Source organism: Quercus robur, chromosome 2 (assembly GCF_932294415.1).
Source record: "Quercus robur chromosome 2, dhQueRobu3.1, whole genome shotgun sequence".
Classification (NCBI taxonomy): Eukaryota; Viridiplantae; Streptophyta; class Magnoliopsida; order Fagales; family Fagaceae; genus Quercus; species Quercus robur.
In genome coordinates, this window is record NC_065535.1 from 36,951,773 (window position 1) to 36,966,755 (window position 14,983).

Here is a 14,983-nt window from a genome sequence, read left to right on the forward strand (position 1 = left end):
ATTGATCATTTTTAAATTTTGTAAGTATGGAGAATATACAAAGATAATGTAATCCAATGGTGTATTTATCAAAATTCACATCTAATTAATAAATACTAGTAAGTTACTCGTACAATGCACAAATAATGTTGTAATGTTTTATGCAAATTTGTTTTTGAAAAATATTATACATATATTATGGCATATTTATTATAAAACTTTGTTAGTAATGAGTTCATCATAAAAAGTAACAATTATAAATTGCACACATATATCTATTATAATTATTTTGTTCAAATAATGAGCAATAATTAACACAAATTTGGAGTAATATTGCATAATAAAAGTTGATAAAAGCATATTAATTCATTTTATATTATTTATTTTTATCATATTATGTAATAAAAAACTTCATTACGAAATCTTTTTTTTCTTCTTCAATGCTTTGTTATTGCGGTATGGTGACGCTGGTTATCATCATCAGTTTCTCCATCTTCTACGTTTGAAGTTTAGTCTGTCCATATTTGTTCAATTTTTGAGCTTTCATCACTTTTTCCTTTTGTTGTATAATTTGTGTTAATCATTAATGAATTGGCACCGGGAGATTCTTGATTAGATCTTACAAAGTTTGGACTTTGTCGCTAAGATTTTTCGAAGGTATTTGCATTTATATTAAATTTCAATGATGTAACAATTTTTTGTAAATGTTTTTATTTACTTTTTTTTTTTGTTAATTTTGGAATAGTGCAGCAAAAAGAATTAATATAGCAATTGGATTGTGTATATATATTTTTTCTTCCATACCTTTTTGTCATTTGAAGGTGCATCAAAAATCTTAACAACTATGTAATTTTCAAAACCATCCTTTAGATTGAATTCATTCAAATGAAGTAGGAAAATCCATTTTTTTCCTAATTTTTTTTTTTCCAAATCACGTGGGATTCCTTCTCAAATATCAATAGTTTTACAATAATTTAAATAAGTTGTACCTTAGTTTATTTTTCAGCAAGATCTCTTGTAGATTTATTTAGGATTTTCTCAGCATTTTGATCAAATATCACAAAATTTGTTTTGTCAGTTGCATCAAAAATTTCAATTTGAATCATGTATCTAAAGTAGTTTGCAATTGGGTATATATATATATATATATATATATATATAGTAGTTATAGTGAGATAAATATATTATAAATATTTGGAGAGTATGTAGTTAATGTAAGTGCCTCTAACTTTGGGATAGAAAGATTTGTTTTTGTTTCACATTTTGCACACCAAAATGATCCTGCTAGTGGTTTGACATTCCTTTCATAAAGTATGCACAAAATGTAATACCAACCCTTTGTTGTATCAAGGTTACTTATTGTTGCAATACCCCAGTAGTTCACATCTTGCAATGAACTTTGAAATTAATATATATATATATATATATTATTTTTTAATATAAATAATATAATGTATTATTATTATTATTTTTCCATAAATGATGAGTATCCTTTGAAATGATTAACAAACTTATTTCATAGGATCTCATTCAATGCATTTTATCTTTACTATTGTCTTCATATTATTTAAAGATAAATCCTCCTATGAAAATTGTTTTGCATGTATTTTTTATATTTCTTGTATAGGACATATTTTTTACCATTCCTATCATTGAAATTTTTTAAAGAAAATATTAGACAAAAATGCAAAACCGACCCTTTAACTTTCACTCTTTTTCATTTCAGTCCTCTAACTTTCAATTTTTGTCAACGCAGGATTTCGTTAAACCCCAGTTATGGGCTACTGTTAACTTTTTTTTTTTTTTTTTTTTAATTTCGGAATTAAAAGAAAAAAAAAGAAAATTTTGTTTAAAAAAGAAGAAGAAAAAGACAACATTTAATGTTGTTCCCCTTCCCCTGAAATCACAAAGAAACACTGAGACCCAAATCCTATCGTACTAAAAGCAAAGATGTCACAAGAAAACCAAGAAGACAGGAGCCGCCTTTTGTTCCCCAGTATTTCGAAATACAGCAACTGAAACGGAACGTGAAGCTGAGGCCAATGCCAGCTCCGGAGGACCTCGAGCAGCTGTGGGAGTTGTTCCGCCACCAAATCAAGTCGTTTGATTACATGGCGGACGCGGGTCTCTCGATCCTCTTCAACAGCATCAAGCCCGTCCAAATTCAAGACTCCTTCTCCAATTGCACCCTCAAGATCTCCTTCGAAAACCCCAAGCTCTTACTATGTTAGGGATTTGGGTCTCAATCTCGTTATATGTTTTTTTTTTTTTTTTTTCCTTCAAATTTTTCTTTCTTTCTTTTAATTTGGAAATTAAAAAAAAAAAAAAAGTTAACGGCAGCCCATAATTAGGGTTTAACGGAATCCTGTATTGACAAAAATTGAAAGTTAGAGGATTGAATTGACAAAACTGAAAGTTAGAGGACTGAAATGAAAAAGAGTGAAAGTTAGAAGGCCAGTCTTGCATTTTTGCCAAAATATTAAGTTGATGACATTTTGTGAGATAGTATATGCTATTTATTAGACTTTTTGTTATTATAAATTTTAGAAATATGCACTTGTCAATTATTTCAACAACCTCAAGGATCTCAAGATTTATATATATTTTTGTTGCACTAGTCGATGATAGAGAATTTGTCTACATAAATTGCATAGAACATTAATAATAGATAAAAGTATATTGAATTGAAATTGAGGAAAAATGGAGACATGATTTCATGAGAATGAGATTTTCTAGAAGTGTCGTCTATACATGGGGGAGGAAGAAGAGAGTTTGTAAGAGGGTCATAGTTTTTGCTTTGATTTACACGTGGGAAGAGTCAAACTTTGGTTATAATATGTAAGGTAATAATTGGGCTCGAGTTTTTCATAAGGTTTGGTCTACTTTTAAAAGGTAGTCCATTTTGCAGTGAACATTATATTTGATATAATAGTAAAAAGAAGTTACTATGATCTATTAGGTAACAGTAAAAAATACTTAATAAAAAAATGTAAAAAATGCTAAATTTATATAATATAAAAATAAGTTACTATAATCTATTGGGTAACAGTAAAAAAAACTTAATGAAAAAAGGTAAAAAATGCTAAATGTAACGTTAGAGTGTCACATGGCAAGACCTCATGCGCTCTCACATGAGGTCTCTGCTTTTATATATATATTGATTGATTGATTGAGTGGAGTAATATTGCTTAAAGACATCAGATGTAACTTAAACTCAACGCTATATATATATATATATATATATATTCTTGACACTTCTATAGTTTCCAATTTTGCTCAAGACTTTAGGCAACTCATTTTGGGTCTTCTGAATCTCCATTTTGTGCAATTTGGTGTCATTAATAATTTTATGCAATTATCTTTTCAACACCAATTTTGTGTCAATTATTGGCATCGGGGAAGCTGGATACCTTGCAAATAATTTTGATTTTCCTACATGCTTATCGTGGTACAACGTTGTGCATGTGATTCCTCTCAATCAAGATATTTCTTAGGGAGACGAAAATACTATTTTCAAAAAGAAACGATATACTTGAAGAAGGTGGCTGTCTTTCAAACTATCATAATGTTGATTAATCGGGATTCGAACACAAAGTTGGTATCTTGAATGATTTTATGTAATTTCACATTTAGAGTTCTCGAGGATCAAGAGATGTTTTACAAAACCCAACCAACATTTTCATCTGCATTCTCAATAGACCCACCACCGAAATTCCTTGACCCTTAAGAAGCCCAACACGATTGGACCATCAGAAACCTCCATTTATGATGGTGTTCAATAGCAGCGACAAGTTCTCTACTTTATCTCATATCTTCTCCATGAGCTCTTCTCTCTCTTTCTCTCTCTCTCTCATGCTTGATGGTTGATGGTTTCATGCCTAGACGTCTTTGTTGGAAATACTAAGAAATGACAGTTGAGCTTCAATACTTTGGACTTCTTTGTTAGAAATACTAGGAAGTGACAGTTGAACTTCAATGCTTTTGGCGGCCAAAGTGAGTCTTGGATGGTAGATTTTGGTAGTTGGTAGTGATTAGCAATGATGGAGTCCATCTATAGTGCATGGCCAGTGTTGTGTGTAGATGGGCATATTTTATATTCTCAACTTAGCTTTGTGCAAGGGTGGAGCTAAGAAGGTTGGGGTGGGAGGAATTACACAAAACACCCCTACAACTCCACAAAAATCAACCTTATTCTTTTGATTTCATTTTTTATATATATTTTAGAGAGTTTCAATTTATGGCGTCTACTCCTGATAGGATTGAACTCCAAATCTCTTATACAACCATAAAAAACTTTACCAGTTGAGTGTAAGGGCCTTTTTTGTATTATATGATATGTTGGGCTACCTCTTGCGGTAATGGGTTGGGCTGCCTCCTGCGGTGATGGGCCCTAGTGTTTCTGAGTAAGGGAGCTGTGGCCGGTCCAATTGTAACTCAACTTGGGCCGGTCTGTGCACAAACTTATGCCTTGTTTGCCAGGAGCAAGTTTACGGCAAGCAGAACTGTTGCAGACGAGTTACGGTAGACAGATATAATAATAACTAAAACAGAGTACTTTGACTTATTTAAATAAACAGCTATGTATTCCCTGCTAATAAAGCATGATTACAGTCACAATGATATCAATCACAGAGAGAAATGAATAAAATAATACTGGCTAATTTAAATGGGCATAAATTAAGTTTTAAGCTTAGTCTACTGCAGCAAAACCAAAGAGGAGAGAACGCCTCTTCTCAATGCAAATAACCCCCCCAGGAAAAGGATCCTGCCGTGGGGATTAATGGCTTTGAGGGAGTTGGACTTGAATGGTTGTTGCTCAAAAGAAAGAGTCATTGTTTGCGTTTTGGAAGAAGGTAAGATTTGGAGGGGGAGAGAGAGAAAACGATCTATGGGTGCATGCCCTATTGAACTAACTTTCCTTTTTCTTAGTTTTCCTTTCTTTTCTTTTCTGTTTTCTTTCTTATCTTTTTTCTCTTCTTTTTGCTCTGTTTTTTCATTTCACTCCGAAAATATACTCTGTTTTTCGATCCTTGCTACAGGACACGGCAAGGGCCTTTTTATAGCGCCTGCTGTGGCTAGTGTTTTACCGTCTTGCCCCTTAACCACATTTGTCTGGTCTGGATGTACTTGCCGACCACCAGGACTGTGCGACATCCACCCTCGCCAGACAGAGGCGGGTTTGTTTTGTTCCTCTGTATACCGCAACATTTCTTCCTACCACGGTATTAATGCTTTCTCTCTCTACTCTCAAAGCATGCACCCAACGGTTCCCCCTCAAACTTGCCTCTTTTGGGTGGTCTATCATCCCAGCAGGACATACCTCCCAAAAGAGGCTTGGGCAGGAGCTGCAAATAGATTTTTTCCCCTTTCCCCACCACCAAACCATACCCCCTTTACCTCTTACCTCTGGCCCATGGCCCCACCATGTCCTATATTGGGTGGGTACAGGCTGGTGGTGTCTGGGCTTTGCGCGTGCTTCCCTTTCAAATTTGTCCAAGAGTCTGCCTGCTGCTCATGCGTCTGCCGCAACCTGGAGACTCTCCATCTGCGTTTCTTGGCCTTTCATATGGGTTTTCCTTTGGTTTTTCGCTCCATTCAGGAGCTGGGCCTCGTATGATGATGGGCTTTACATTTCTTTGGCCCACTTTTGATTTTCTTTATTGCCTGCCACGTTGAATTGTTATTCCTGCCGTAATAACTTAATCCTGCGGGACCTCTTTTTGGGCCAGCCGTTTATCCCTTTTCTCAATGGCCTGTCATGGGCACTGTTTTGCTTTTACTCATGGGTTCCTATGTCCCTTTGGGCTTTTCCTTTGGGCATCCATGGCCCAATTGCTTTCTTTGGGCTTCCACAGCCCGTTTGCTAATTCCACACTCCCATGGGCTTTTTTACTAACTTCATTGGGCTTCCCCGACCCAATAACATTATCCTTATCTTTGGAGTTCATGGGTCTGCCATAAACCCCTTACTCTCTTAGTTTACAATTGTCTTGGGCCTACGGCAGTCCTTTCTCACTTTTCTACCTCATACTCTGCCCATGGGATGCTATTTCTTTCTTTCCTGGCTTCCTTGAGCCCGCTTGCCTCTTCAAGACCCATTTATTTATTTGTTAGGCCTGTGATCCATTATTCCTGCAGCTTGGGCCTAATGAGTTTTTTGCTATTTATCTTGCCAATTCTTTGTGGCCCTTATTATTGGGCTTTTCTGTCTGCCTGGGCTTCCACAAATGACCCTCAACATTGAGCTAACTGGAATCCACATTTTTTTTTATATTTTTCTTGGTGGATTATCTATGTTTTATATCAAAATTCATTTAAAAAGTAGAAAAAAAAATATATTTCAAATATTGGGGAAAGGGAAACAAGGTAGTATTGATAATCCAGTTAAACTCGGCGGGTTTGTAACACTTGGGTAACTCGGATGGGTTTACAGAACCTAATTGGGTTTGTGAAATTTATAAAATTACATTTATAGGTCCACTTTATTGACTTTTTTTATTGATTAATGTGTCATAATATGGTAATTTAAAGAGAAAAGCTAAATAAATAAATGCATTTATTTATTTGTCTACTTACCTCCAAGACTCCCGTCTTATCAAAAGACTACTTTGTTACAGTGAAACATTTATTTTGACTTATTATTGTTAGTTTAATTTAGGCATATGCCTATTTTTTAATTTACATATTTTTCTCATGATTTTTAAACTTATTTTTATATATTTATTTAAAAAAAATTATTTGACCATGTGGTTCAACCAGTAACCCTAACTCATAAATTAGGTCAATTTTTGGGTCGGGTCTGTTAAGTGTAGTTAAGAGTTTGTTTACTATATTAGCATGAGTACCTTTGGACGTATTGGGGTTTTTGGTACATGAGAGTGACTCATTTGTCAGTTGGCATTGAGAGTTTGTTTTTAGGGTCCGATTGGTTGGAGGAGTGGAAAAGTAGGAGGATGGAAAATTGTGGGAGAATGGAAAAGTGGAAGGATGGAAAATATTTTGTTTTCCCTCTTGTGTGTTTGGTTGGAGGGGTAGAAAAGTGGGAGGGTGGAAAACTCTTTTGTTTGGTTGGAGAGAAAAAGGGAATGATGGAAAATGTAATTTATAGAAATTGACTATTATACCCTTGTTACATAATATGTAAGAAATAAATTTATTTATATTCATTAAATAATATAAAATTTACCACATCATATATATAAATTTATATTATTATTTTTATTATTATAAAGTAAAAATTACAATAGTGTACATATAACGAGGACAAGAAACAATAGATCATGTTGAAAAAAAAAAGAAAAAGAAGAGAACCTGGACCACTAGATGTTGGTATGCTGTGAAGTCAAGATGAGAAGAGGAAAAAAAGTGATAAGGATTTGTGGGTAAGAGTCATCAGGTGGGGTAGGTGAGAAGGTCATGAATGAGGGTAGGTGGGTGAGGGCATTTCGGGTCGGGTCTGTTAAGTGTAGTTGAGAGTTTGTTTACTATATTAGCATGAGTACCTTTGGACGTATTGGGGTTTTTGGTACATGAGAGTGACTCATTTGTCAGTTGGCATTGAGAGTTTGTTTTTAGGGTCCGATTGGTTGGAGGAGTGGAAAAGTAGGAGGATGGAAAATTGTGGGAGAATGAAAAAGTGGAAGGATGGAAAATATTTTGTTTTCCCTCTTGTGTGTTTGGTTGGAGGGGTAGAAAAGTGGGAGGGTGGAAAACTCTTTTGTTTGGTTGGAGAGAAAAAGGGAATGATGGAAAATGTAATTTATAGAAATTGACTATTATACCCTTGTTACATAATATGTAAGAAATAAATTTATTTATATTCATTAAATAATATAAAATTTACCACATCATATATATAAATTTATATTATTATTTTTATTATTATAAAGTAAAAATTACAATAGTGTACATATAACGAGGACAAGAAACAATAGATCATGTTGAAAAAAAAAAGAAAAAGAAGAGAACCTGGACCACTAGATGTTGGTATGCTGTGAAGTCAAGATGAGAAGAGGAAAAAAAGTGATAAGGATTTGTGGGTAAGAGTCATCAGGTGGGGTAGGTGAGAAGGTCATGAATGAGGGTAGGTGGGTGAGGGCATTATGGTAAAAGTGCTGTAAGAGAATTTTCTCTCCAGGCTTTTCCTCCCGATTTGGGAGGACCCGGGAGAGAAAATAATCTCTCGGGTTTTCCATCCTATTTTCTTCAGCTTGCCAAACAATGGAAAACACTATTTTCCTCAACATTCTCCTTCCTATGTTTTCCATCCTCCCTAAATTCACCCCAACCAAACACAGTGTTAGTGTAATGGGAATTTGGGTGCGTTTATGCTTGTATAAAAATGTGTTTATGCTTATAATTTATACCGTTTGTAGTGAATTTTAGTTAAAGTTACTTATAGATATGGCTATGGAGTTGATTGAAACATGTCAAATTTTGTTGTATTGTGTAGATTTTTTAGTTTCTTGTTCATCAGAATGCGCTTTTACTTGCACAAATTATAACAGATTCTAAAATTCAGAGAAATTAAAAGAAACTTTTTAATACAAAACCTTTATTTCATTTGTACATTGGATAAGACAGCCCTACCGATAGAACCGATTTGTAAATTTTGTATCTTACGGGGGGGAGTATATGGAATGACACCTTTATAAACTGAAAAATAATAATCTTTTTTTTTTTCTCTCTTACTGCAACATCCCTACCAAAAGAGCTGTCCCTAATACATATAAAATATAGAGAAAGTGAGAAACAAAATCCAAGATATTGGCTTAGTAAGGATACATTCGTAGGGACTTGCCATTGTTACCCCGTAGAAATTTCTCAATTTGAGCCAGTACCTGACAAGATTCAAGAACAAGTTAAGTAAATACACCAGTGGGATAACAGCAAAAATAATCTGGACAGAACAGGATGAAGAGAGACCTCAATTGCTATGACAGTTGGTGTGATATCAGACACATCTTCAAGACGCAGGTTGGTTGCAAGATCTGTGAAGTAAAAGAATCAATTGAACACAATTGCACAGAAACAAGATGTAATAAAGATAAAATTTTGTTTTATGCTTTAGAAGATGCGGTGCCAAAGAACACTGCAGCCACATAATTTCTAAGAGAAGTACAGGGGAGGACACAGGTGGACTATGACCCTTCGCTAATTTATATGCCAAAATTATCTCAATCTGCATTATAAGATACTGCAAGGACCAATTTCCCTGGAAGTGATAGATGCAACCATGTCCATGTATTCTAATGTTTAATCAAGTGCCCGTTTGGCATGATTAATTTTGCCAATTTATTTTACTATTCAGCTTATTTTTACTATTATTCATGGGTCCTATTGCATTTTTTAGTACTATTCATAGATCCAACTATATTATTTTAGTTAACTTTTACCTTTATCTACCGTAATTTCAGCAAAAAATTTTCAATTTCAACAAAATAAACTGATCTCAAACAGACCCTAAGCATGCGTTTGGATTGAAATGAAAAGTTAAAATTATTTTACTATTCAGTTTATTTTTGCTAGTATTTATGGGTCCCATTGCACTTTTTAGTACTATTCATGAGTCCCATTATACTATTTTAACTAACTTTTATCTTTATCTATAGTATTTTCAGCAATAAGTTTTCAGTTTCAGTAAAATAAATGATATCCAAACAGATCCTAAATATAAAAATAAAAAATAAAAAAATTATAAATAATAATAATAATCATAGTTGTCAATATCGTACGATACGCGATACGTATCGGGTACAAAAAATTTCGTATTATAAGAGCGTATCGTAAGTGCTTATGAATCGTCCAATGCATAGGTGTGTATCATATGAATCGTATCGTTTCATATCAGTGAATCATACGTATCGTACGATACATAGACATGTGGGTTTAAAATAAGTTTTTTTGTTAAAATTTGTGATTTTATTTGATTTAAATAAGTTGTTAGACTTTATTAACACAAAATTATTGGAAAACTTAATTGAACCTAATGAAATAGCTAGTCCATGAGTTTTTTTCCTCCCTTCTCTTTCTCCTACAAAATTTAGACTATACTCATAGCATTCACTTTCATATATGCAAATTTATTTTCTATACTATTAATAATGTATTAAATGAAAATATAATTATTTTTTATTTTGTTATTATTAATTTGAGTCTAAAAAGCTAGAATGCTAAGAAAAAATTATTAGAATAAAAAAACCAAAAAAAAGAAGAAGTAAATGTTGATAATAATAAAGAAAATATTTATGAAAAAATAATTTTGCAAGATGCTGAACATGATGACAACATTGACTCAGCTTCCGTTTGGGAGGCGCGTTTCCCAATGGAAGCGTGTTTTCTTGTGAATCTCGTGCACTATTCATAGGCCCACAAGTACCATATTCAACAACTTTTTCTTTAAGACTAGGTCCCACGACACTATTTACACATTTAAAAATTATTTTGTTATAGTGTTTTCAGTTTTCAGCAATAAACGATATCCAAACAAACTCTTAGATGGAGTTGATTAGCCAAGATGATGAAAAGTTATTATTATTTTGGTTCATATATCATGTATTACTTTTGAATTTAATCAATTTGAATGTGCATGTTACAAACATAAGTTAATTTAATTTATTTAGTTAGTTTTGTTAAATTTTATTATATAAGTAATGATTAAATTGATCATTAGTTGAATATATTTTGAATTTATAATGAATATACTTTTTATATATGTATATCTATAATTATTTTATAATTTTATTAGGTGTTTGTGTATCTTATGATACACGATTCGATACGATACACGATACAAAAAAATCAAAAATCGATTCAAGATACGATTCACGATTTGACAACTATTATAATAATAAAATTAAAATTTTAAAAAAATAAAATAAAATTTAAACATGTTGTGGATAATAGAAGGCATACGTAGAAGGGAGACCGTAGCATCAGCATTGGCATATGCCTCAGATCGCTTTTTCGTTAGAGTAAACAGTCCCACAAAAGCCTGCAGGGAAGTTGAGGGTGTCACAAATTCAATTTTTTTTCTAAATCAACTATAAAATCTGAATCTCGTGAAAGGGTGTTTGAATTGGTGGAATTGATAGCCACCTTGGTGTAAGCATCTCCTGATTCGAAATGCAAAAGAGGGCGAGAATCAGTTCCCACTGCAGCGATTCTCCTCGCCAAGGCATCAAGAGGTACGTCTAAAAAGACAGTGATCCCCTGCCTCATATATTTCCTTACAATAAAAAACAATCATGTAGTTTTTTAATACAACTGACACAAATATAATATATAAAGGTTATACAGAATATGAGACAATGGAAAATGGTTAATATCAATGGCTCTAGAATACCAGTTGACAGGTCGAACCACTGCACCACCTCCTGTGGCAACAACTTTCCTTGGTGCAAAAGACAATTTCTGCAATGCCTCACTCTGTAAAGAAAAAAAATGAGAAACCATTAGTTTCTCATCCGCAAACATTGAAAGAGTAAAACAAAAAAGAAAATTCTACTACAATTAAACTTGTAAGCGAAGTTATTGACTAAACATAATGATAGACCACTCACATTAGTGATTAGTAGTAGTGGCTTAGTAGCCTTCAATAAACATATAGGATACTGGAAAATGAGTTTCTTAATGTATAACTTTCACAGGCTCCTCCTATGATATGTAGCTTTAAAATATTATAACATTCTCAAACTCCTAGTCTAAAGCCAAGGTATTTCACATTTTCCAGTATGCCCCTTTACAGATCTCGTAACCCATAATTTGAAATAAGTTTTGACCTTTTCTTTTCCTGCATAGAACTATATTTGAGACTTTAAAATTTCAGAAGCCAATTCTAAATCCAACTGGTGCCAACCAAGTCAAAAAGAGTGTAATAGCAGCTTGGTAAAAAAGCTGGGCTTTATTTTTTATTTTATTTTTTGAGACTAAAAACTTTCTTCTTAATCCATGATTAATATGTAGATATCAACTGATATGTGAAGATCCTAAAACAAAATATCAATGAAAATTCTGGTATTAAATCCTGATATTAAAGAAATACTGTATAATGATAGAGGAAAGGGGAATGTGAATTGAAATTCAGAGCTACTAAAGACCAAGTAAAGTTTGTATTTTGGTGGACAATGGTATGTGAACTGAAGGGTAATAGAATAAATCATAGGGAAAGAGAGAGGAGCAGAGAAGTTTTGAGCAGTTCATAAGATCAATGTGCTCCAACATACCTCATGATCTCTGAAGAAACTCTCACCACGCAGTTCAAAGATTTGAGTCACGGAAGTTCCCATTGCCTGTTCGACATATCTGTCACTGGTACCCAGAAACAACATAAATTTTTATTGATGAAATGTATGCAACCCACAATAACATCATTATATTTTACTAAATCCAGAAGTGTATTGGTGACAAAGTCAAATACCACCAATCATAGTTCTCCTGACCATTCAATATGATTGATGAAACAGAATGCAGATTTCTTTCATGGAAAATGGGAAATCTGATGTCCTAAAATGGTGAATCCTACCCAATAACATGTATTGCAATGCCTTGTTTGAGCTGTTTCATGATCCACCAGATGACCTGGGAACCATCTTCCTAAATAAAAACATACAGAGATAGTAAAATCACTAACCTGTCAACAAAACAATAACCTAATGCTTCTGACAAAATCCGGCCCACTGTCGTTTTTCCAGAGCCCATCATTCCTGAATTACACACTCCACAGAATTCAATTTCAAGAATAGCTTTTTTTTTTTTTTTTTTTTTTTTTTAATATCTCAAAGATGGAGTTCAAAATGAACGCTAACCAACAAGAAATATAGAGCGGCCATTTAAGCACGAAGCGACCTCTTGTGCTTTGTTCTGCAATTACATCAGAGTCCAATCACTAGTGTAAAATCAACCAAACACTAATGTCACAGCCTTTCAAAAACCTAGCATTTCCCCAAGATAAATCACAAAAATCCTTATAATGAAAAGTTACTTACCTTTAACAACCAGTCCTCATCAAAAGAAGTGTAACAATCTCCAGATTCCAGCAGTGGAGCTACAAAACAAATATAGCATGATCATAAAAGTCAATCAAGGACTAGCTAGCAAAGCCAAAACTAAATATTTAAAATGCTCAGCCTTGCTATCGCTGTTACAAAATACATCGCTGTTACAAAATACATCTCATAATTCATTTTTGCAATAGTAATAGCCAAGAACCTCGGCGTTGCCTGGTCTCTTTTACAAGGAGAATCAAGATTCAAATTTCCGTTTTCCCACTTGTAACAATTAAATTATCCAAAACAACAACAACCACCAAAATAATAATATATTTATAACAATATCTCATCCCTCCGGAAACAAAATTAAACTGAATTTTTTTTTTTTTTTTAATTCAAAGTTTCCAAAACATCAAAAATTTTAAGTAGGTGTTTACAAAGTCAACAAAGTGAGACAATCATGGTCTCAACTCTCAACTCCGAAAACTTCAACACCTCGAAAAAAAAAGAAAAAAAAAATTGTGAAATGCACCTATTACCCAGAATCAAGATTCGTTCCCCACTTTTAACAATTAAATTATTAAAAACAACAACAACAATAATAATAATATATTTATAACAATTTGTTACCTTAAACTGATTTTTTATTTTTTATTTCAAAAAATTTCAAAGTTTTCAAAACATCAAAATGTGTTAAGTGTTTAACAAAGTAAGCGAAGTGAGACTCAATCATGATCCCAACTACAAAAATTAAGTCGTCAACACCTAAAAAAAAAAAGAAACGAAAGAAAAATTAAATTAAATGTAAAATGCACCTTGTGAATGATTACAAGAGTGTGGAAGTCCCAAATGGAAGCTGCGACTCTGTATGTTTGGCTTGCGAGAAATTGTTATAACACAGTCTTTCCTGCCTCTCCGATTAAAATTCAAAGCCACCATTGCTATATTCTCATTCCTCCCAACACTCTTCGAACCGATTGTTAGAGCAGAGAATTGAGGCGTAGTTATTGCTTCCATGTCTCGTCGCTATTCGCGTCTCCTCCGAGTTTCAATATTCAAATATTCACTTCTAACCGCTCATACCAACGCTAACTGCACAAATTCTTCAAAATCGAGATCAAAATTTTCTCAAAACCAGAATGAGTCACAAATCATATTCAATTTTTTGCTGTTTAGTTCATAAAATTCAAGCCATCAGAGAAAAGTAGTAATACTATTATATTATTAGCATTAATCCTCGATTCCCGAGAAAATTTACTGGTTAGGCGACTATATGACTATTTTGTTTTCCGGGAAAGATATATTTTCCGGTGAAACAAACAAAGCCTCAAAGTTTTGAAAATAAAAATAAATAAATAAATAAATAAATAAAAGAGAAATGAGATATGGATATTTATTTATGAAATGGCGTACCAGAATATCGGGGCGGCGCAGTGGACTGTGGAGGAAGGTATGCTCATGACAGCATAGCAACTGAGAGAGAAAGAAAGACACTGGAGGTGAAGACTGAAGAGAGGGAAATAACGTTTTTTTTTGGCCTTTTATATTTATATACATATAATTGATTTTTTTTTTCTATAATTTTATTTTTAAAGATACAACTTATATTAATAATTTTAAGGCATCTATTAACTTTGACATTTATATATAAAGACCAAAATGAAAGCATATTCCAACAATCTTTAGAGCTTCAGTTATATTTAAGATCCGTTTGGTAATGTTATTTTAATAACGTTTTTTTTGTATTTTTTGAAAATATATGTAGATAAAAAAATATATGAAAATATATGTAATGTTGAATAAATACTAAAAACTGTTATTTAAACAACGATAACAAACAGACTCTTAGACTAAAAAACAACACATAACAATATTAAGAAAACTCATTGGATTACATTATAAAATTTTGTCCATACAAACACAAAAGTTAATCAAAGAGTCAATTGATAATTTTTTTTTTTTTTACACTAACGGAATGAATTGACAAACTTTTACTAATTTTTAATTTTAACTCA

The 14,983-nt window shown here is 32.8% G+C and overlaps 1 protein-coding gene across 2 annotated transcripts; it reads right to left on the minus strand.

The window, feature by feature from the left end:
- Positions 1-8,495: 8,495 nt before the first annotated feature.
- On the minus strand, positions 8,496-14,486 carry LOC126713554 (shikimate kinase 3, chloroplastic-like). Of its 2 annotated transcripts, none has more exons than XM_050413312.1 (11): positions 14,382-14,486; positions 13,784-14,060; positions 12,966-13,024; positions 12,786-12,840; positions 12,611-12,683; positions 12,204-12,288; positions 11,324-11,406; positions 11,077-11,206; positions 10,894-10,972; positions 8,905-8,969; positions 8,496-8,819 (listed from the first exon to the last, which is right to left on the minus strand). In XM_050413312.1, the coding sequence occupies exons 2-11, from the start codon at positions 13,983-13,985 to the stop codon at positions 8,751-8,753; spliced, it is 900 nt and encodes a 299-aa protein (XP_050269269.1). In that variant the 5' UTR covers positions 13,986-14,060; positions 14,382-14,486; the 3' UTR covers positions 8,496-8,750. The 2 variants fall into 2 exon arrangements, with proteins under 2 accessions (XP_050269269.1, XP_050269270.1); XM_050413313.1 differs by having other exon boundaries at positions 13,784-14,071.
- Between the last annotated feature and the right edge of the window lie 497 nt (positions 14,487-14,983).

Excerpts from the sequence above, each read along its gene's own strand:
- LOC126713554 (XM_050413312.1), bottom strand. The coding sequence starts at position 13,985 with ATGGAAGCAATAACTACGCCTCAATTCTCTGCTCTAACAATCGGTTCG. Across the intron at positions 12,289-12,610 it reads GGTTATTGTTTTGTTGACAG|TGACAGATATGTCGAACAGG; the intron begins GTTAGTGATTTT and ends TCTGGGTACCAG. Across the intron at positions 8,970-10,893 it reads TGCTACGGTCTCCCTTCTAC|ATCTTGCAACCAACCTGCGT; the intron begins GTATGCCTTCTA and ends TTTACTTCACAG.